This window comes from Phaethon aethereus (genome assembly GCF_964289735.1).
Source record: "Phaethon aethereus genome assembly, chromosome: Z".
In the NCBI taxonomy this organism is placed as follows: Eukaryota; Metazoa; Chordata; class Aves; order Phaethontiformes; family Phaethontidae; genus Phaethon; species Phaethon aethereus.
Window position 1 is genome coordinate 5,419,582 of NC_138577.1, and position 23,604 is coordinate 5,443,185.

At 40.2% G+C, this 23,604-nt stretch overlaps 1 protein-coding gene across 1 annotated transcript in view; it reads left to right on the forward strand.

Moving 5' to 3' along the window:
• Positions 1–20,895, forward strand: part of EPG5 (ectopic P-granules 5 autophagy tethering factor) — a gene marked incomplete at its 3' end in the record, with an annotated part of 60,253 nt that extends 39,358 nt beyond the window's left edge. The window contains exons 29-44 of the mRNA XM_082013720.1: positions 1,368–1,524; positions 2,490–2,684; positions 3,792–4,005; positions 4,796–4,956; positions 5,076–5,283; positions 5,953–6,028; positions 6,931–7,034; positions 7,936–8,111; positions 8,881–9,066; positions 12,323–12,532; positions 12,669–12,813; positions 15,054–15,296; positions 16,145–16,364; positions 18,100–18,315; positions 19,284–19,398; positions 20,713–20,895. Coding sequence (XP_081869846.1) covers positions 1,368–1,524; positions 2,490–2,684; positions 3,792–4,005; positions 4,796–4,956; positions 5,076–5,283; positions 5,953–6,028; positions 6,931–7,034; positions 7,936–8,111; positions 8,881–9,066; positions 12,323–12,532; positions 12,669–12,813; positions 15,054–15,296; positions 16,145–16,364; positions 18,100–18,315; positions 19,284–19,398; positions 20,713–20,895 — 2,809 coding nt within the window. The remainder of the gene's footprint in view (positions 1–1,367; positions 1,525–2,489; positions 2,685–3,791; positions 4,006–4,795; positions 4,957–5,075; positions 5,284–5,952; positions 6,029–6,930; positions 7,035–7,935; positions 8,112–8,880; positions 9,067–12,322; positions 12,533–12,668; positions 12,814–15,053; positions 15,297–16,144; positions 16,365–18,099; positions 18,316–19,283; positions 19,399–20,712) is intronic.
• Positions 20,896–23,604: the final 2,709 nt, after the last annotated feature.

The following is a 23,604-nucleotide window of genomic DNA, read 5'->3' on the forward strand; positions in this document are numbered from 1 at the left end:
CAATTTATTGTACTGTGTATTAGAATAGCCCTTCTAACCCTGCAAAAGCATGTTGAGTGATGACAAGGATGCTGTGTTAAACTTCAGGAAATGGCAAACTTGTGCCAGAGCTGTTTCAACCATAGGCCAAACTGTATGTTTTTAATGTATTTTTCTGTAGGTTTTTCCCACTAATAGTGCAGGACATAGTTCATTAATAGAGAATTGTGATTTGAAGTAGCTTTTCAATATGTGAAATAAAATCATGCCGTGAAAGAGGACTATGTAATACCACTTTTTTGCGGGGGTGAATAAATGGATTAGTCCAAGGGCATATTCCTCTTGAAGGCCTTCTAGAGTTCATCCCAGAGGTCTGGTTTTGCAACACTATTCTTCTCAATCTTCTAGATTTCTGCTGGGATTCTTTTAGTGTAGTCGGTTTTCTGTAGACTATACTCACTGTACAAGTGAAAACTTTTGGTTACTATTTCTACATGTTCATTCTTGATCATTAATCTGAAAAATTCTGTGGATGAGCTAGTTCTTGGGTTTTACATCAGTGGAACTGCGTGTTCTTCAGATGTTTTAATTCATACTCAGTGAAGATGGGGGTTTGAGCTCAACAAAATGTTTATTTGGCAATACAGAAGGAAAGATTGATTCTGTTCTAATTCTTTTATTGCTTAGCTTCATTTTTTTGCACTACAAATGTAGTTGCGATAGCCTAAGAACATGACTAATACATGATTTGAGGGAGAAATAATCTATTGGAACTATGCTGTGAAAAGTCTTTTGATGAACACTTTCCGACTCTGATTTTGGAGACTTTCTAAGGTTTGGGGGTACCCATTTCAGGGAGCAAAATAACTTGAGCTAAACCTGGGACTGTTCAGCCTGGATATGAGAAGGCTCAGGAAGTTCTCATCAATGTATAGAAATACCTGAAGGGAGGGTGAAAAGACGATGGAGCCACGCTCTTTTCAGGGGTGCCTAGTGGCAGGACAAGAGGCAATGAACACAAACTGAAACACAGGAGGTTCCCTCTGAACATCAGGAAACACTCGTTTACTGTGAGGAGTGACACAGGCTGCCCAGAGAGGTTGTAGAGTCTCTGTCCTTGCAGATACTCAGAAGCTGTCTGGGCATAGTCCTGAGCATAGTCCATAGCTGTAGGAGGCCCTGCTTGAGGAGGGTGGGGTTGGTCCAGTTGCCCTCCAGAGGTCCCTCCCAACTTCAGCTGTGCTGTGATTCTGTGAACCCATGCTTGATTATCACGTAAGCCAGAAATACCCATCTCAAGGCTATATATTGGCAAGAAACCTTTCTTTATTGTCACAGATTGTTTTCCATCCATAAATTTAATCTGCCCCCCCTTTTTTTTTTTTCAGGGCCTTAATAAATATCTACAAAGTACAGCCTATGCCTGCAATTAAGAAAGTCGGAATTAGTTTGTTTTTCACATTAGTGGAATATGTGTGTGATGAAACTCAACGCAATCCTCCCACAAGGCAGTTCTTCACGTCCTGCATAGAAATTCTAGGCCAAGTGAGTTTATTCTCTGATTTTTGAATGCGTAATGCTTATCCCAATTGTCTGCTGATACTGGGGGTCTAAAGCATTCAGAAACCTGAAAATTAACTTCTAAGCTTCTATCCCGTTTTCCTTTTAACTAATTGTATAATATGCAGAGTCGTTAGGAGAGTTTAAGCTTGCATATAAGCAAAACAGAAACTGTTGCTCTCAGATGCCTGCTTAGCCCTAATCTTAGTTAAATGCTAAGGCTGGATTTTTGGGCAGGTAACTAAATTTTGGATACTTCCAGTGGGTAGAAGAGTGTTTTGGCATATATTTTGCTGTTATGAATCATTTTTTAGCAGACATATGTCTTGTCAACCTCTGTGTTTAGACACCTGTCTTCTACAGCCTGGCAATAAATATTTTTTGTGTAGAGAGCCAGAAGTTTGCTGGTAGAGCACATAAGTGCCTGTTGTTTTTGGTAATATTTGCTGTGGGGAACACATTATGTGGGTGCTCTAAGAAAAAACATTAGCCTCTGCTTTGGGTCTAGGTGTTTATTTTCATCTCTTAAATACAGTTTGTTTCCATGTGCAGCTGTCCTTAAGTGCCTCTGACAGCTGAAGTGCTGAAAAGCTCTCCATAGCCGTAGTTCTGTGTAAATTTTTCCTTTGTTCAGCAGGGCTGCTGAAATCTGGATTCGTTTTCTTTTGCTAGCCCATCAGAAAAATTGTATTTCTAGGTATTTTTCTACAACATGTGTTGGTCACAAGTGCTGTTCTTAAGTATGCTTGGGAAACATGTTTATTTTACATTATATTTTGTGGAACAGCAGTATGTAGTTGAAGTTGATTTCATACAATCTGTCATTTTTGAGAAAACTTCCTATTTTTAAAAGATCCAAAATTGTGCTGGTCTCAAGAAAAAGCTCTAAGAGGTGGGTTTTTTTCCCCCAATAGATTCATACTAGTTCTCTCCATTCCTGCTTTCCTCAGGTGTTCATCAGTGGCACCAAGTCAGAGTGCAAACATCTCCTCCAGACGATCCTGCAGAATCGAAGGCTCTGTACTCTCCTTTCTCCATACTTCACTCCTGTTGCCTCTCCCAGTGAATTTGTGACTTTATATGAAAAAGTCGTGGCCTTTCTGAGTGAGGATAACAGTGATGTTGTCTTCATGCTGCTGACAAAAGTAAAGTACTCCTGAATGCTGTGTCTGGTTTGTGGGTTGCTTTTGTGGGTGTTCTTTTCCCAAAGACTGTGACTTTAGGCTAAGGAAGAAAGAGGTGCAAATCTGGTACTTTAAAATAACATTGACAGGTTCTGTAGATCTGTGTTGCTCATCCTGAATTGTGTGTGTTGTATTTAGGCTCAAGAGGGCCTGGAAGCAAAAGCAAATAGGAAGCTTAAACTACCCTTTCCTACCCCAGGTAGTATCACTATGTGCTTCCTAGGGCTTGCTCTTCAGTGCATTCTTACTCTTGAAATTTTAGCAGGCTGTTGGTGGCTTCTTCTGCCTGATATCTCTGGAGAGACATTAATCAAAGTAGCCAGTGAATCCCAGGTATTTTAAAAACAAAACCAACAAACAAAAAATAATGGAACAATGTCAGAATCTTCCATCTCTGTTTGGCACCCATGTCCTTTCTGCCTATCTTAAAACACACAGAATTAGGTAAGAGCAAGTGATTTGCACATCTGTTGTTTCAGGGCTGTGTGATACTGCATACCTGTGTTGCCAGTGGAGAAATTACTATTATACTTAGGCTTTGATATCGCTCTAATTCTCTTCATTAGTTGCACAGAGACAGGGTTCGACAGCTGTGAGTAGCAGGCAGTCTGTTTTGGGCATGATTCTGAGCTGTCCTTAGTGGCAATGATCGGTTTTCTCCCTGCGGACCTAGGTCTGAACAGATGGCCTAGAAGCTACAACAGCTTTGCACCTCTACTTGAAAATTTATGGGCTACAGAGATTACCCCACGTAATGCTTGCAAGTGTGTGTTTGGCAGTGGTACCGAAGTGTGGAAATTCATACGCATTTTAATGAATCTGAGAACCCCTGCTACGGGCTGTTTCATAAATTTGGGGACTTCTGTAATATGCTGAATTGTAACCTTAGAGTTTTACCTTGGTTTTGAGCTGGGGATAATGAGGTGCAAATTCTTTTTTTTTCTTTTTTCTTAAATATATAAAAATGTCAGGATTTTTTTTTTTTCCCCTGACAATTTCTTCCTTCTCCTAAAGGTGTTGTGGCTGCTAAAGCTTCTACTTACAAATGCTTTCTGTCCTCTGTTCTAGTTTGACCTTATGCAATGGTTAAGCGTTGCTAAGCCACCTCTATCTGAACGTACCAAGCTTCTGGAGTCTATTCACTTGGCTCTCAATGCATGTGGCCTTGAACCTGAAGAAGATATTTTGATGCCATTTAATATCTTCTGCAAGCATTGGACTAACCTTCTCCAGTATCGATTCCCTGATCACTATAGTGATTTTCTAAGATTGTTCGTGCAAAGTGAGTATCTGAATTGATCCGTACTAAGCCTTTCATACAGAACTCTTCTGGCTTAAAGATACGAACTGCGTGCAGTAGAGTTAGATAGCAACAAGTACAGAATGATTTCAACTTTAAAAATGTTTCTATATGCACATTTATGTCTGTGCTATGCGATACGCTTTTATTAGACATATTTTAGCTCTACTAGAAAGAAACGCTTTTCTGTAGGCTGAAGTGCACAAGTCGGTGACAACAGATTTTTCAGCCCATGTTTTACAGGGTAAGGATAGAGGAGAGGTTTCTATTAATGGAAGCACTTATTAATTGATAATTATACCACCATCTGTAATGCAGCATCCTTGTTCTTGAGCACCCTTCAATGTCAAACTGAGAACTGGAATTACAGAGACCTGGGACTGATGCTGAAGATGTCCTGGTTGGCATTAGATGCTATCTATAATCTGCTGTGCCTCTAAAATGAGAACAAAAGTACTTCCTTTCTGTCAGATCACATGTGCAGAGGCAGCAACTCTCTCTTAATACGCATATGCAGCCAGGGGTGTACTGAGTGCTTGGGAAACTCTTTAAGGAGAGAGCATGTAGATACCAAAAAGGAATATTAAATTACTTATGTTTGGGAATTAAACATTATCTCTCACCCTTAAACTTTGGGCTTTCAAACTCATGCCTTACCTAATTCTTTTCATGCAGTAGGGAGCGCTAATTTGAACTTTTCTGACTCACATTGAGAAAGGGACTAATACCCTTCTGATTTTTCACAAATCCATTCCCTTCTCTTTCTCCTAAGGCTCATCAGAGCAGCTTCTAAGCCCTGACTGTTGGAAGGCATCACTTAAAGCTTTGGGATGTGGTTCACCGGTGACTGAACAGGGAAGCTTCAAGAAAAGTGATTCTACTGAAAGTCCTGCATTGCGGGATGCTGCAAAAATTCTCCTCTCTGCAGAACAGGTGGGTGCCTCTCTAGTTGATTTATTATGTTTTGCAGCTGGAACAGATGCCCACCAGTGACAAATAACACTGCTGTGCAGTCCTTCTGTAGCTGATTAATAGTTTCCTCCTCCTTACAGGTTCGAGAGACAATAGAATGGTTTTCCACATCTTTCTGCAAACTCCGGCTGGCTTTGATGGACTTCAGGACTTTTGGCCTGTTTTCAAAATGGAGTCCTTATGTGCCTGAAGTGAATAAATTTCTGGAGTATCTTATTAAACAACTTATTGACAGCGAAGTTGCCAATTTAGCCCAAGAGCCTATTGGCAGTAACAGAACTCTAGCAGGTAATGTGTCTTGAAAGCAAATTACTTCAGAACAGGCACTCAGTTTTTCTAATTTCCTCTGTTAAAGACCATTTAAATATACAGTAAAATCCTCTTGTTCTGCCTTTGTACAGTGTTGAGAACATTGAAATACAGATGGAATATGTTGATGCTACTTAGTGGGATTTTATGCCTTTGTCTTTATTATTGTTGGAGTAAGCTTGTTTACATTTGAGCTTGCTTTAAAATTATTTTCTGAAGAGATCATATTTTCTTCAAAGAAAAATATGATCTTTCATACTGATCAGAGGTTTGGCAACGCATGACTACTGAATTTCATCATGGTGTGATTTTGATTTGGAGAAAATTGCCAAAACGCTTTTTGTTTCAGTACATGCAGCTTTAAAGTGTGAATAATGACTACCCCTGCAATCTGAAAGATGTGTTAAAGTGATATTAATAAAATGTCTGAACAAGGCAAATGCTTATGATTGTTGTTAAAACAATCGTATTGTTAACCAGAGTTACTACTAAGTATATTGTATTTTAAATTTTTATTGGAACAGGAAGAATTGATTAAATGTTGGAATAAGCAAAGGACATCGTATTCAAGTTTGGAAAAGTGTAATATGTTCACTGTTGCTAATTTGAGGGGAAAAAAAGCAACTTCTATGTCTTATTTTCTTCTAGCATTGCAGTCCTTGTATTCAGTCATTACTGGGCTCTTTAAACCATGGATACTGGTCTTGGATAAGGAAGATGCAAGGTATATATTGCATTTTAAAATCAAATGAGTTTTTGCTCAAGTAAGGACTTTAACACTATGAGAATGGCTTTGATTGTTATCTGATTTTTTTTCTAATTTATGATTGTATTGTGACCTTCCATTAAATAGCTGTGACTTGTGTTATATATGTAACAATTACAGAACTAATTCCTGAGTTCCTTAAGTCAAATTTTCCAAGTCTCGGATTAAGCAATTTTTTCGGATACAAGAAGTGTAACCAAGCTCTGGTCAGGAATCAGAGATGAGAAAAGTATGGATTGCATTTAGTTCTGGAAACACTCAAATTTAAACTTTAGATTCTTTTTTTTAGCTTCCATGATACTGGTAACTCCTTAGTTTAAAACAAAACAAAAGTGTCAAACAAATACAACCCCAAATGCCAGTGGTACGTGAAGAAATCTTGGACCAAATCAGTCCTGTGATCTACTGTCTTGTGTGCCTCTGTCTTCACACAGAGTTATTTGTGATGTTATACACTTAAATTTGACTTTCTTCCAAAGCCAAAAGCTTTTTGAGCAGTGAGCTCATCTCCAATATTTAGAAGGTTCACTGCAGGAGGTATGTGCTGTCAATCAGAAATTCCTGTGTTTTCAAATTTAATTCAGTTATGAAATATCAAGCGAGTAATCTCTGCTTACTCAGTGGTATCATGGATCTTCAGTGTGACATACATACCTCTTCTAAGGAAGAAACGAGCAGTCCTAAAGAGTTGAGTTTGAATGAAAGGACTTCTGATACCTACTACATTGGGTTTACTGTGTACTACCTACTATATTAATTTACTATGCTTTAGAATGTTTAAATCGTTGAAGTGTTTATGATCTGTTTACAGTCTGGTAACTCAGCACTGAAATTTGTGTTGTTCTGCTTCTTCTTTTAAGTAACCAGCCCTGTTACCCTTGGTTAGAGAGTGACACTCCTGTAGCATCCAGTGTGGTCTGTTTGTTTACAGATTGCATCAAGCTTTTGCACGAGAGCTTTAAAGGTGGGTGAAGTGCACACTGTTTTAATGTAGTGGCTCTTTCTGTTCTATCGGACCAAAAAAGATTTTTGATTGAGATGTGGGACGTGAGAGGATCATTTTAGCCAAAATGATCACTGCAGTGGTATTGGGAGCATTTCTTTATTTCGTCCTTAAAAGACAGCTTTTTTTCTTTGGCAAGGATAGATAAAGTGGTTGATAAATGCATATCTGTCCGATAAGGAAGTTCATGTGAAGAAAAGCAAAACAAAATGAGCTGTCATGAGAAGTGCCTGACTTCATTCCAGGTCTGTATGTTGTTCCCATAGAACATATGCAGTAGCGTGTCACGATGACCAATACGTGTGTCTCAACAGCTAGTCTTGGGGGTAATTTAATCTTCAGGACTGATCATTTTGAGCTTCAATTTAACTTTGCTTATTGTGCCTAACGTGTAGTTAGACACAGGAATGGAAAAAATTAATTTCACAATACCACTTCACAACTTTGAGGGATGAACTAGATTCAAAGTTATCTTGTGAAAAATAAATAATTAAAAATAACATTATTGCATGTTTTACAAAATTCGAGATACATAAGATCTTTTTTTAAAAACAAACAAACCACAAAACAGCCCAACTTAAAAGCAATGAAGTTCTGTATGGAAGGACTATTTTATAACTTCAGATTATTGTTCAGCAGCTCTTCAAAAGATCAAGGAAGGGCATGAAATCGTAAGCTTCCCCACTTGCTGGTTTGGAGGGAAAAAAAAATCTAAAAGCTTAATGTGCATATTTTTTTTTAATGTATTTTAGTGTAACTTGCATTTATGTTTTTTCATCTTCAAAATTGGACTTCTTTCTGTAATCAAGCTTTCCGTGAATTTTTTTCTGTTGTTAATTCAGCTATTTTCTTTGAATCTTAGATAAGCTGTTGCCAAGCCACCATGGGGCTCTCTGGTTACATCTAATGCATTACTGTGAATGTTGCACAGCCCCCAAAATGCCTGAGTTTATTCTCTATGCTTACCATACTGAGTTCCGAAGGCTTCCATGGAAGGAAATGCATCCAGACCAGACACTTATGGAAGAGTTCTTTAAAGTGAGTACATTGGTATCTGTTGAATTAAGTTCATAGTTGGTGTTGCCCTTGAAAATAACTGGAAAGCTAGAGACAATTCTGTAGCAAGTAAGCTTTTAAAGTTTATTGTAGGAGTCACAAGCTGCTCATTTTGTGAGTGATGATTTTTGTGAAAGAGTGCTACTGAGTCTTGTACAAAGTTGTGGGGAGCTGTAAAGCTGGCATTCTTTGTAAGCTGTCATTGCTCTATTTGAATGTCTCATTTATTAAATATATATTTAATACGTATTTAGTTAGAGTTAATATATTTTACTATTGCCATGTTGTTCTCACTTCCAAGTTGTCTGAGACAACATAAACCTGCAGATAGGTGTGGAAATGCTCTAGGATTTACTGCTTATCTGTTTGGGACGAGTTCTTCATGCAGTTCTAAACAGGCTCATAGTTGCTCTTAGAATGAAGAGAAATGGATGCAATCACGCAGCGAAGAGTTTGTAATAGATTATTTCTTTCTGCTTTGCAGACGCTTGGTACTCAGTAGTGGTTATTTGAGAGACTTAGAAAGTTATATGTGCAACTCTGCTGGTGAGGGGCAAAACGATGGAGCAGCAGTGTCTGCCTGTTCCTCTGCTGACCTAAAATGCTGCTGTGGATTTATGGTTGGCTAAGGAGTTGAAAAGTATGAATGTATTTATATCTTTGGATATAATTTGGATTATATTTTTGGATATAACAATATACATTGTTTTATGTACCTGTCTTTTTTTTTTTTTTCTTTTCTCCTGCCTAGATTGAAAGAGGCAGCCCCAAGAGCTGTTTCTTATTCTTGGGTTATGTTTTATGTGAAATAAACTGGGTCAGTGTCCTCTCTGATGCCTGGAATCCCAACCCTCATCCTCAGACTCACAACATGATTGTCTGTTTGCTGTATATGATGGTCCTGTTGGCAAAGGAGGAACGACTTATAGACAAAGAGGTAATTTTTGAAAAGGTTCATATCTGTCTGTCTTAAAAGAAGAATAATCCTTTGCTAACAAGGACACAGGCTGTGATGACTTTCTGACTTGCAGAATGGTTATTCTGGAAGTGTTTCATGCCTAGGTAAAATAGTCCATACAGTGTTCCAGACATGGCCAAGACTAAATCCTTATGCGAGCGTGGTGGCTTGATCTTGGCTGGCTGCCAGGTGCCCACCAAGCTGCTCTGTCACTCCCTTCCTCAGTGGGATGAAAAAACTCCTCGGTCAAGATCAAAGCAGTTTAATAAAGCAAAAGCAAAGGCCATGTGCAGAAGCAAAAGAAACCAAAAGATTTATTCTCTACTTCCCATCAGCAGACGATGTCCAGCCGCTTCCCGGAAAGCAGGGCTTCAGTATGGGCTGCTCTGGAAGACAAACGTCTTAATAATGAATGCGCCCCACCCCCTTCCTCTTAGCTTTTATTGCTGAGCAGCCGTCATGTGGTATGGAACATCCCTTTGAGTTTGGGTCAGCTCTCCTGGCTGTGTCCTCTCCCAAGATCTTGCTCACCCCCAGCCTACTGGTGAGGGGGGAATGTTGGAGAGACAGCCTTGATGCTGTGCCAGCACTGCTCAGCAGTAGCCAAAACACTGGTGTGTTATCAACACCTTTCTAGCTACCAATACACAGCACTGTGAGGGGGAAAATCAACTCCATCTCAGCCAGACCGAATACATTGAGGCATTTTGTATAGCTTGTGTGAGAAAAGAAGAGCTGCTCTTTGTTTTAAGAAGCTTCTGTAGGTGCTGTGTTGTAAAGAGTAGGTAAATAAATACAGACAGTTTCCTGGAGTTAAAAAATGACTCACTGTGTTTGGGAAAGAACAAATAGATATTTTAGTTTCATTTAAAAAAAAATAATTGTTATGTAAAACTACTGTGCAGTTGTTTTCATAATTAAGTATGGGATGCTGCATAGTATATCTTTCTTGTCTCTTAGGCCAGCCCTTAACTAAAATGTCTGTTTCCTTTTCCCTGGTTTTGGAGAGCCTTAGTTATAAGCACATGCAAAGTAGAGGTAGTATTAGCAAGAATTTACATATGCACCTATAGTACCTGTGCATACGTATGCAATATTATATATAACTTAAGGTGAAGCTTTTTCTGACGACTTGAGTGAAGAGAGTGTTTACCGTCAGCCCACCTTGAACTGGGTGTGCATGCTTGTAGCACCTGTGGTGCTGTGAGAAGGACTGGGAAGCTCCCTGAGTCACCTTTATTCTGTCATGGCCAGTCATGTAAACCTCCACTGTGCCTGCCTTCTTTTTCTGAAGAGGCAAACATGAATGTGTGGAGGGATGGTAAAGAATCATTCATTTATGAAAAGCTTATGCCTGGCTCTGTCTCTCACTGTGCATGTTTGTGATATTTTCCAGCCTGATCTTCAGTTCTGGTCACACTTCACGTTGGCAGTGTTAAGCACAACTCAGCAATGGGGTTAGGCCCCGTGAGGTTAAGAGCAGCATTTGATCTGAACGTAGGTTGTTGGGGTTTTTTTTCCATAGCTGTCTAAAAAGAAAATATTTTCTGCTTGAACATGTTTTCTCAGGAGTTATAAGTAAGCGTTGTTCAGTCCTTACTCAGAACTGCTTTTGCAAACATTTATTTTTTACCATAAAATGCTCCCCTCCTAACTTTGTATGATGTGATGACAAGTCACAATGATGCAACAACATCTTGAAGACCAGATATATCTTTAAAAAGAAGCTTGTCACTGTCTGCTTCTGAGTTACTGGCGACAGATTACTTTATCCATTGAATCTTAGTTGAGTTTTCTTGTTCCCTTGCTCTGAAGGGGGATTTGATCATCCCTGCTTTCTCAGTGCTTTTCCCATTTATGGCTGCATTCCAGTATTTCTGACTTCTTGGAATAGGAAAGAGAAACACTGGGTGTTAGGATGAACTTTCCAAACCCTGCTTTTGCTAAGAGCTCTGTGTGGGTAAATCTAGCACAGTCTGATTCAGTCCATTGCTTCTGGAGGACTCTTCCAGAGGGGCTGGGTAATCTTCAAGAAGTCCCATTTCACATCTGCCAGCTTTCTCCCACTTGCAGCGTCTTCTGTTTTCTATTTCCTCTGAGGCATTACATGATGCTGTGTCAAGATGTCACCAGCAGCCTTTGATCAACGTGGTATTCCAGTTTAGGAAAATTACCAGAGTTCACAGTTCACGTGCCTTGACCTGAATGTATTTGCTTATCAGAAGCTTCTCAAGCTTCAAAAGATACCTGTTTGTATGTTGTATGAGTCAGCCTCAGGAATTCCCTCCTAGCCTCCAGCAGCGTGTTAAGCTGATGCGCTGTCACTCGGTTTTTACCTCCCTGAACGTTCCTGTGACACCTTGACCTAAACCTCAAACTCTTTATTTCTCTGCCCTGTGCATGTGCAACTTTAGAAGTATTTGATGTAATCAGTGTCACGTTCTTGTTGAGGTAGATTAATTTGGGTTAGTTCTGGATCCTTAAAGTCTTTAGGTTGTGTTGGCTGTCAACACAATTCCAGTATTTGTTCATTCTATAATGTTTAGAAATTTGGTGCTTCTCAGTGCCGGGGCGGGGGAGTGTGGCTTTTAATTTGCAGATGTATATGAAGCCTTGAGAGGAGGATTGCGGTAACAGGCTAGACTCTCTGCTGCTTAGAGACACAGAGACTTTTCCACCTGGACACTTGCACTGCTTGTATGAGTTGTGGACATCGTAGGCTACTGTACTGTTCAGGAGAGTATTTATAGGAATAAGCAATTGAGGGGTCCCCCCAGGTTAGTAGATAATTCATTGAATGGAAAATTGAGGGGCCTGCCTTCTGTCGCTGGCTCTAGTGTGAACTTAGATTAATTTTTTAAAAATATTTTTAATGCTTTTCTTAAACGTCTACTGAGGTGACTTTACTTTGTAGGATCTCCATTTCTTTCTAGCTGTCTTTACATGTTTATGTGTCAAATTTTAATGTCTCACTGATTTTTGTGCTTGGTTAGAGCTGCTGCAGCAGTCTGAGTGCTGTTACGTGAATGCTAGAGGTGACATACATGTATTGGCTTGCTGCTTGAATGAGGAGTTTCTTTTCAGCCAGACTCCCAGTGGTCTATTTCTGTGGGGTTTCTGCTCAGCCTTCTTCAAATTCTGGAGTCTGGGCTTCCTTCCAATATTGAGTACTGTGAATATTAATTTAAAACAGCAAAGAAGGTGGTGTTTAGACTGATGTATTTTAAATCTTCAGGAATCGCCACTCATAAATCTTCTTGGACAGACCAGCTCCCTTCCTTGGCAGCTTGTGGGCATTTCATCTTATCAAAGCATCATCAGCTACTGCAACAGTCACTACCCTCCCTCTGTTATCCTTGCTAAGGATGCCGCAGCTGAACTGATAGTGAAGCTCCTGAAAATCTCAGCAGGCTTTGGTGCATTGTCGGATGGTCACATCCACCTTGTAAGTTGAACTGGCTTTGCAGTGTCTCTAAGCTGTTGTTGTCATTTGTAGTGTTCTGCTTTTGTATACTATGGAGTGTGAAAAGAGTTCTAGGCATGATTTTTTTTTTCTAATTGATTTTAATTTTAATTGACAGGATGCAACACTGAAGTGTCAAGCATATATTCGCCAGGTGGTTCAATTTCTCAGCTCCTTAGAACAAAGCGGAAAGATTACTCTTGCAGTTTTGGAACAAGAAATGTTCAAGTTGCTGGATGATGTAGTCATCTTTAATCCTCCAGGTTTGTGGTAAAGAAGTGGCAGATTACTTTAAAGCTGTCAAGACCTTTTATTCCACTGCATGGATTGTTGAACATCTGTGACTATGTAATTACTTGAATTACTGTAATGTCTCCCTTATGGGCAGCAGGGCATGTTGCTTTGATGTGTATATAGGTGGTATATTAGCACAAAACAAAAATATGAACGTTACCCTGTAGAACTGTCAAGAGTGACAAAACCAACAGAAAAAAAGGGGTTATGTTGTGAATAAAACTGACCGATATACAGGAACTTGAGGGTTTCCTTTCTTTGTCTAGTTTTTTTTAATATCTTTAAAATTTTATTTGGCAATTGCATATTTTTTAAAAGGAAGGATGACGCAAATACACTCTTTTGGCCCTGAGGGATCGGGTTCTAAGAAAGGGTTCTAAACCGTTGTACAGTTGGGAAAACTGACTGTATTGAAGTAGGGGAATTACGTTGATGGACACTAGTAGTATGGTGTGTCCACAACCAAAGCATTTATATTGATCTCAAATTTAGTACTAACACCATCCTTAGCTTCCTCTATCAAACTGAAACTTTAGATTAAATCAGTCATCTCGCTGCATTGTCTTGTCAGGACAAAATACTTGTCAGGAGTTATGTCACTTCCTGTCCATGACCCCACAAGTGTGCTAGCAAGAGTGAGCAGATAGTGTCCAAAAATCTATGATACTGTTAACTGTCTCTCCGTACTTGTCTCGCTACTTGTGGAAGCTCTGTAGGACAGCCCCATAGTCAGCAAAATTCTTTGACTCAAAGAGAAGTGAAGGCTTGTCTGTTGCTGCCAGCTCTCCTTGTAGCTGAGAAATTTTGGAGGAGACAGGAGCTCCAGTATAAGAGGAACAGCTCTGTTTCATGCACCCCTGTGTGCATTTGTATGTGTTGCTCAACCAGGCTGTGGAGGGCCCGAGGATAACTGATGCAGAGTGGCTGAAAGTGGTGGTATGTATTGGGTTTAGCTACTCTGTGAAGTTTGGAGGGGGCTAGCAGAGGTTTTTGGAAGAGCCTCTGGGGCAGCACCTTCTGTTGACAACAGTTGGAGAAGAGAAAGCTGGACTTCTTGCACAGGCACTGCGTCAGGGCTTGTCCCAGGAGATCCTGTGGGCCCTGGTGTCAGGTGTCTGGTGTGGTCCTGCTTGGTGGTCTGCAGCCTGTGAAGTGGGACTTGGCTGTAAAACTGCTAGTGACCTTAGGCAAGTCAGTTAACCTCCTGGTGTCATCTTTCTCCGTTAGTCTGTGATAGATGTTTATCTCACTGGTGAGCTGTGCTGTGACAGGTGACTTTTGGGACTTTTTATTTCTTAGTTGGTAGATATAGACACAATAGCTTAGTTTGGAAGGGACCTTCGGAGTCCTGTAGTCCATCCTCCTCCTCAAACCGAGTTAGATCAGGTTGTTTAGGGCCTTGTCTGGTGACCTTCCAAACATCTGCAAACGTGGAGGTCTCAACCTCTTTGCGCAGTGTTTTTCCAGTGATTAATCCCTCTTTGTGCACAACTTTTCTTCATAACCAGTTTAAATTTTTCCTTCTACGATGCCTGATACTGCCTGAAAACTTTCTTTTCTAACGATGGTGGCTTTTTTCATAAATATGTGCAACAGTCTACTGTGTAGTTAGACTTTTAAGAGCCAGGCTCAGGAAATGTTTGTGCTTTGAGGGTACTGTTACAGGTGGCCCATGATAATATGTTCAGGCAATGCCAAGAGATAGTTTAAAAAAAAAAAAAAAATTCTGGGGCTGAACGCTGGATTAGCAGGAAATCTAGAGTCCCGGAAGTGCACAAGGGGATTGCAACATTTCAGGGCTTGTCTTGGTCATATTTCAAAGTGAATCACCTAAAATCTTTGTTGTTTTACTCTAAGCTGTGCTTTAAACTGTGTTTTAATACCCAAGTTTTCTTGGAGACTATAAATGTGCTTTATCATTCAATTTATTTGCACTGTAGTCATGGTAAAAGACTCCAGAGAAAGATGGGCTTTCCAGTGTGCTCTGCTGTACAGTCTTATCAGCTGTCTCCTTGTTTAATGAGTGATGAACTATCTCATCAAAGGAACAGATATCTTACTGCAGTTTCATAAGTACAGACAAGGAATTGAGGTGTATGGTGAGCAAGAAGTTTTTCCCAGTGTCTACAGAAAAGTGTTCAGTGGTGGAAGTTGAATTTAGGTTCTAACATATATTTACTGAACTGGTTCTCTTATTTCTGACTTTCAGATATGGATCTGCAAACGCGTCATATGGCCCTCAGCAGTCTCTTTGCAGAAACGCTGATGATGATGAACAATTCTAGCGTTACAACGGCTGAGTCGCTACGGGGGAGCTTACGAAAGTGGGTCGACAGTAAAGTGCACGGGTTGCTAGCAATGCCCCTTCTCACAGCAGCGTGTCAGAGCCTGGCCTCTGTGCGACACATGGCAGAGACGACAGAAGCCTGTATCACTGCTTACTTCAGTGAAGGTAGGAGCCTGTCCTCTTCTTCTGCTTGTCTCAAAAGCTTCCGTCAGTCTTGGATGCCCATCAAATAATGAATTGGCTGGAACCCTTATAGCTTCACGCTGCCCAGTACTGGAACTGGGTTTTAATCTGTTTTCTGTAATTAGAGCTCCTTTCTTTGTATCTGATAGCTCTCAACTGTCACACATATATGTGCTGTAGTAACTAGATATAGAAAAGTTAGGCCACTGTGGTTTGGGTTTTTCAGCTGCTCGAATTGTGTATTTTCTTAAGAACTATAGCTGTCTCTGTGAAGACTGATTTGCTCTATGTAATGGTTGCCATTTTTCCAGCTAAAAGGGACGACTTCTTTAAAAAAGAATAATTCCAAGAGAACAAAACAGATATGCGTATCCTCTCCTGTAGTGTTCTGTAGGCTAATTTAAAAAAAACCCCAACAACTATTACTAATTGGTAAAACTCTGAAATTGTGTCATGTGGGGTTTTTTTGGGGGGGTTGTGGGTGGTAGTTTCTTTTTACATAATCCTTGTGGAACTATGTATTAGAATGTGATCAGATTTCAGTACACCTGAAGAAAATATTTAAAATTCTGTTGCTAAAATTTTCAAATTTAATCCTGGGATTAAATGAATGCTGGGAAAATACCTCGCCTTGATCTCGAGGAGATGCCTTATGATAGTTTTTCTTTTCTCTCCATCAGTTGCATGACAAATTGATCACCCGGGAAACAGCTAAAATGGTCTGAATTCTGTAATTTAAAGAAATACAGTGAAGTAGTTCCAGTTCTTAGGTTTCTTCAAGTGCTGCTTACTCACATGCTCTGTGTTCTGTCCTTTTGTTTTCTTTATAGGTTGTACTCACTACCAGGATTTAGGCTGGGGACCTATACTCGCCTCCCTCCAAGTTCCTGAGCTAACCATGGAAGAATTCCTGCAGGAGTGTCTGTCGTTAGGAAGCTACTTGACCCTGTATGTTTATCTACTGCAATGCCTAAACACTGACCAAACTCTTACCAATGAAATGAAAATCCTGCTAACCATCAGCAAATGGCTGGAGCAGGTGTACCCAAGGTATGAAACTCAAGGCTTCTGAATCTGCCTTGACTTTAAAATAAGACTGTAGTTGTATAGCTGGTATAATTGTGTGGCCAGATGAATTTGGTTAACTTCACCAGGCTGCTGGAGGAAATGGCCAATCCTTCTATATCCACTATTACAGAGTCTGCCCAACCCCGATGCCAACATGTCTGTTTTACTACAACAGCTGTTAGAGGGAATTTTATTTGCTTGAACGCTTCTGGTGCAGTTTTGGTCAGTTTTCAGTCAGAGAAGCTTGATTTCAGTGGCAGCCTGGATTTGTGCTCAGTTAAATTACTTTAAGCAAACCCTAAATCACTGTGGGTTCCACTTTCCAGAATGTCCACTAGGTGGGATGAGTTATGTGCTAAATATTCAATTTGATACGGAGAGACCTGGTGTTCAAAGCTGCTCGATGGTGACTGTCAGCAGCTCTGAACCAAGTCTGAGCCCAGTGGATCTGGTGGGGTGCCCAGAGTTAGGGGCCTGTATTGCTGAAAAACGGCTTACTAGATAACAGGGTTCTGGGGGGAAAGGATGGGTAGCTTTGAGGTTAAAATGATAGTACTTTGTACTTAAGGTATGTAGCAACTGTATGTACAGTTGCTGTTGAAATTGCCAGAATTTAGCAAATGTGGTGAATATTTTTCTGTATTAATGTTGGTAACGTTCGTATTTGCTGTGAAAGAGCATTTTGGGAAAATGCACATTCCCGCTGTTCCTTGAAATTCAAAGAATACTTTCACTTTTGTAGGTACCATGGTAATTTGATTGCCAAAGTGTGAAGGAGACAGCAAAGCCACCATACACAAAAATTAAACCTTGTTCTAAACATCAAAGCTGAGGGTGCCTGGGGTGGGAAATGACTGGGTGGAGTAATGTGAGGATAGTCTGATGCAGGAAACTCGTGCTGATGCTTTATGTGGAAAATCTGAGCCTGTTAACTTAAACTGTAAGCTGTTTGGGGAAGGATTAAAAATATCATAGGGGGAACTTCACTTTATGCTTTGCTCAACAAAAAATTTCAATGTTTCCTTTTCTGGAGGATCATACTAAAAGTCTAAATTGTTGTGGAAACAGCAGCTAGTGTTTCCTAAAGTATTTTATTGGTAAGTAACAGGGGAAAAAAAAATGTAGAGATGCAGCTTCATTCCTTTTATACCAAGTCTTAGACAAGTTTAAATCCACTTATGGCTGCAGTATCATTTATTCTCAGTTGTAAAGCTTAAGAGGAAGCATTGTTCTTTGTCCTCTTACAGGCCCTTAAAACCTGCTAGCTGATGTCTGCATCAAATCCATAGCAATAGCAGTTACAGCAGTATACTAACTGGTAGATTTAGACTAGATCTAAGGAAGACATTTTTCACACTGAGGGTGGTGAACCCCTGACCCAGGTGCCCAGAGAGGTGGTCGATGCACCATCCCTGGAAACATCCCAGGTCAGGCTGGACGGGGCTCTGAGCAACTTGCTCTGGTTGCAGATGTCACTGCAGGGGGGTTGGACTGGATGGCCTTGAAAGGTCCCTCCCAACCCAAAGATTCTATGATTCTATAGTTACGCTATCCTTATATAGTAGAATTAGCTGTCATTAATTAACCATCTGAATTCTTCATGGGCCTAATGGGGAGAGATACAAACTTCTTAACCTATACATCTGAGTTATTTTGGTTGTGGTTTTTTTTTAATTTATATTTCGTTTCGGTTTTGCTCTTTAAATCTTACCTAAAGCTCAGCAAAGGAAGAGGCAAAGCTGTTTCTTTGGTGGCATAAAGCCATGCAGTTATCCTTGATTCAGATGGAGCAAGATGACACCATTCTGATCGAATATGTCATTCGGACACTGCTGTCAATCCAGGGCAGGCAGAGTCAGCTGGCTGAGGAGAGACTGTCTTCTGGAATACTTGGTGCTATTGGCCTAGGCAGGAGGTCTCCTTTGTCACCCAGGTAAGAGTTGAAGGTGTGGTAAATTGAGTCATCACGTTAAAGCTGCAGTCTGGATCTAGGCTGTACAGTGCAATGTCGAAAGATGTTCTGAATCTGTGCTGTCCCCAAATCTACAAATTTGTTTGGGCCCATTGCAGGAAAAAATGTAGGAACTGTTTTAACCTGGTTAAGCAGTGGTTCTGAACTTCTGCAAAGTTTGTGGTGGAAAGAAAAGAAAATGCAGTTGTGATTCTGGCTTAATGTCTGTGTCCAGCGAAGTTTGTAGGGAGACTGTTTGTTAGAAGAAAATTCTTTCACCTGGTCTATAGAAGACTGTTCCAGTTGACTTCACAAGAATTTTGTATGATTGCATGCAGGTCGCCTTTTCCATCTTAACCTTGAGGTGTTGGAAATGTTAAGATCACAAATACGTGCTTGTTTGTTATTCACTTTCCCTTCTAACCAGAGACACCAAGTTTAGTTGTTAGGTATTAGGTTGTAGAATCAATGTGTAAAGAATGCCAAGAAAAAATATGCACATGTTTGTGGAATGCCAGTTCAGCACAGTACCTAAACATAACTTTGTGTTTAGAAAGACCTTCTGGGATGCAATCCTGTTGAAATTGCTCTGAAATCTTAGTTTTGTTCAACTCATCCTTTGATTTGAGTGACAAGAATGTTTCAAAGGCTGTGAAATGAAGGAGTATTTCAGATATGACCTCAAGGCTTCAGCTAAGCTTGGAACAGTTGTAATAATTTATATGTGTGATATTGCGTTATCCTCTAGTATGTATGATATAGTATAAGGTAGATATGAAAGTGATTTTTTTTTTTTTTTCCTTCTAATGCATTGAAAAAGGTCCTCTAAAGTCTTTACTGTGTTCCTTAAGCAAGAGATATCTCATGGGTTAGAACTTCCAGTTTTATCTGCCATAGAGGACTTGCAAAACTGATGCCACCTTCTCTCTCTGTCGTCTTCCCTTTGCAAGGTTTCGGGTGGTGGCCCGCAGTTTGTCTGCCTTCCTCTTGGTTCAGATTCCTGCAGAAAGTCAAGTCCGCCTGAAAGCGGGGTCAGAGCCGAAGCTGTCGCAGAAGGCCCAGCAGGTAGTGTGTGCCAGTTCCTGGCTTCTCGACGTGCCCTGTTTGTGTGGTTGCTCAATTTGTAGGCTGAGGCTTGTAAGAGTCACTGAGAACATCGCTTCAAGCTAAATCCTACTCTCAACTTGTTGATTTTATTTGGTAACAAATGCCCTCAACCTTTTTTTGCTACTGCTTTGCATCTGGATCTAAATTCTGACTTTCAGAAATAGCTTGTTGCTCTCATTTGTCTTTGCAGGGAAGGGGGTATATCACAAACTTGTGTACTATTTCTCTGTACATCAAAACACTGTCTTGAAATTATTTGGTCTTGGAATTTGGTTTTAGAAATTTACCAGAGATAAGCCCAGGTTCAGCACGGGCCAGGTGATGAGCTTCTTGAACTCTTGTAGCAGGACTATGTGTCTGAGCCCTAACCTAAAGTGATCCTAGGTAGAACTGTTTATACAGCGTTCTGTATTAATATGAAGGCATCAGTTTCTAGACTTATATGCTGCAAAGCTGCAGATGAACTTACAGCTGTAAACCCTGAGTTCAGAAACTTTGGAACATTACAGGTAGGAGTTTAAAATAAAGCTGCTGTGATTGCCCTGCTTTTCAGTGATAAAGCAGGACTAGCTTCACACTAACGCTTGCTTATGTGAGATCAGGGCTTAAAAGCCCTACGACAAATGTACATTCCTTCTTTAGCACATGTGCTGACCGTGTTACTGTTTCAGTAAGTACACCAGAAGAGGAAGGAGGAGTTGATTAGAAACCAAAGCAAAGTAACTTACTTGTTGTAACTTTTTTCTTTTCTCGTCTCTAAGAAATGAATGAAACTTGTTCATGGTTTTCAGCATTTAGCCTGGCTGGTACTGCCAGCTTAGTTTCTTATTTACATATAACTTCTAACTTGATGTTGTTTCCCAAATGTCGTGAATGGGAGTAAAATAATACTTTTATGAAAGTCAAAGATGTTCATAAGAACAACCTGAAGTGAATAGTCAGGTGTGTTGCAGTTTGTAGTTAGTGTAATTTGCTTGAAGCCATGTGTTGAGCTCATGAAGTCAGTATTTGACAAGATTTGGGTTACAGAATCCTAGCAAGCTTCGGCAGAACAGTGTTTTGTGCTGATCTTGGGGAAGGAACAGCTTTAAAAATATGAGATGACTTGAAACACTATTAAGTGATTGTATTTTACAAATATTTTGTTCGAGTACTCCAGGATCTCTAGTAAATAAGGATCTTCTAGTGGAATTGTGCATATGGTGGCTCATGAACTGGTTTGTTAGAGACCAAAGCACACACAGCTAACAGAATTTTCCCTTGTATCTATAGGCACTGAATGCTCTTGAGTCTATGGCATCAAACAAACAATATATGGATTATCAAGAGCAGCTCTCCCAGGCTTCTCAGTTCATCAAGCATCCAGAACATTGTCTTCGAGATGGCAATAATCTCTTGGCTCTCCTTATTAACACTCTGTACCCAGAAGTGCATTATTTGGACAGCATACGATAGCACCACTGAGCTCGCAGACTCATCGTGCAATGTTGGTTACTCGGGTTTACATATAATGTTGTTATTGCACAAGTAATTTTTACCTTCAGAGTTCCACCATAAGTCAGAAGTGTGAATGGGAACTGCACACTGGCAAGTTTTTTCCTCTTTAAGGTTGTCTTTCTTTTCTTTTGATTTCTAGGCCTGTGGAATTGCTCAGTTTTTGTCGACTGAAAACACGAGTATCTTGCTGTGCACGGTGCACATCTGAGAGGAGGGTACCTGAAGATAGGTGTACAAATCATTAGACAGCAAAGCTCATCCTGTAGCATCTTAAGTTTTTGCTTTGTGCCTTTTTTATTTTCCAACATGTCATCACCCAGGCCAGTTCAAAGTGAGTGGAGGATTGTGCATAAAAGAGGTTTTGACTTTCTTAACCAGAGTACCTCTGAATCTTATGTGAGTGTGTGTCTGGAGATGTGTGAAATCCCTGTATTTGGAAAGATAGTATTTAAAATTTAGACTTTTTTTTGCTATCCCACGGAAGTCTGTAGTTGAAAGGCATGCCTACAATCTTCTCCCACTTCCGTAAATATAATCTAAAATGTAAACTAAAGAACTTTAGAAAATAGGAAAACCCAACTATTAGTGAGTCTGCATCCATATTGCTTGATTAAATGCAAGTAACTTTAGCCAAGTTCTTTTTAAGTCAGGTGATTTAAATCCAGAGACAGATTTTCTGGACACCCAGTGTCTGGGAGGGGAACAGTCAGTTATGTTCATGTTAGGATTCCTTAATTCTGAAAGTCTGGTCGTTTAGGAAATACTGGTTTAAGAAGTGGACACCCACCATTTGAGTTTGTCTATTTTCTCTCTAGCTGGGCATGGCACCAGGGTTTCAGGTGACACTGTGAAAGGGTATTTTTCTTACATTAAATCTGGTGATCGCTTAAATCGTTAAAATTCTGTTGCCAAAGCATGAGCCATGAACCCGTAAATCTGTTGTTTCACCTGAATGATCACTGGTTTTGTTGCCTTGTATGATCATAAGATGCACTTTTGTTCAGGGAAAGTAGAAGGCAAGTTTCCCCAGTTGCCTGTCTAATGTTGTCCCTTTTATCACTGATCTATTTGAGGTGGCCCCAGGTCCTGCAGTCCCAATCTGTACACCCCCATGAAGGAACAATGATGGCTTCTTCTCTTCTTCCATTAATTGTGCCTTTATGTTTATAATATGGTTACATGTTAAAACATGAGTTCTGGTCACTAGGGGAAGGAAATGTGCTACCTACTGTCTGGTCAATAATGCTTTGAAGTGTTCTTCTTAACTGTGGTTCCAGTGCTGGAGAACAAATCACCTTTTTCTTCTTGACCGATTCTGCTAACTGTGCCAGCTGGGTCATTAGATCACCTTCATCTTAATGTGGTCTTAGAGTTCTTTGCTCTATCTGCGAGCCTATAAATATATATATGCATATACCTATGTACATCCCTATGTATATTAACCAGGTACGGATGCAGCGTGTTTTTTAACAGACTCTTTTGGAAAATTCATGTCTGGAAGAATACATTCTGCTGCTTTTTTGCCCCCCAAAGATTTAAAAGCACTGGTTTTATTAGATTCAGTGTTATTGATCAGTTGCATAAAAATGTGAAAAAGTCAGAAATATGTGTTTGACATGCACTTTTACAATGAGATATTGTTTCAGCTGTTGAGATTTTTATAAATGTTGTATTTATAACATGCTATGTCTGCAAAGACCATGCAAAATAAAAATGAAAAATCAATTTGTGATAAACGCCATGATATTTTCAAGTTGCTGGAAGGATCCACATCAGGTAATACATAATTGTTCTTGGAGATGAAAATATGATGAGGGAATGCCATACAGTTGCTTAGTTGATGGAGACCTGGAGACTCTTCTCGTTAACATCCTGGGTTTAACACGTGTGTGTGTGTGTGACAACAGCCTGTTCTTGTGTAATGTGACAGTAGGATGACACACTGGTTCAGGTCTTTCAGCACTCGCAGCTGACCTAGACTGTGGAATTTGGTATTTATCCCAAATGCGAGGAAAGCTGATAGTGTGGAGGGAAGTAGGAGAAAACTGTGCCTCCAGTGCTGGTGGTACAGTGTCCTTGCTGAGGGCTTTGCTGGTGGGCAGGGCAGGACCAGGCTGGGATCACTGCTGTCAGCAAACACCATTGACATCATCATCATCATATCCATTTGTCTTGACCATTGAAACAGCTTCTTTGATAACTTACTGCTTAAAATGTAATAGAATTGATGCTAATGATGCTGTTGACACACACACACGCCCCCCCTTCTCAGTCTAATAATTGCGATGAACATTATTTGGTTTATCATGGTTAAAGTACTCTCTGAATAATACTACGGTAGGTCCTAAGAAGTAGGGAGAGTTGACCGTGAGCTGCTGCTTTTCCTGTACGGCTCGCCCACAAACCAGTCTCTTGGCTTCTTGGTGAGCATGGTAGTGGTAGAAATTTGAACCCGTGCTCCTGAAATACAGGGGAGCAATTTTGTGAACTAACAGATCCACTGTCACAACCGTGAACTGCAGGGCATGGAGTGTCATTCTCTAAACGGTGCCCAACAGAATGACTTTTAATTCTTCTGGTTTTACTGGAAAGACTTTCGTATTGCCAGCATCTCCCACCCTCCCTCCTACCCCAAATTGCAATGTTCTTTTTCACATCATGAATGTA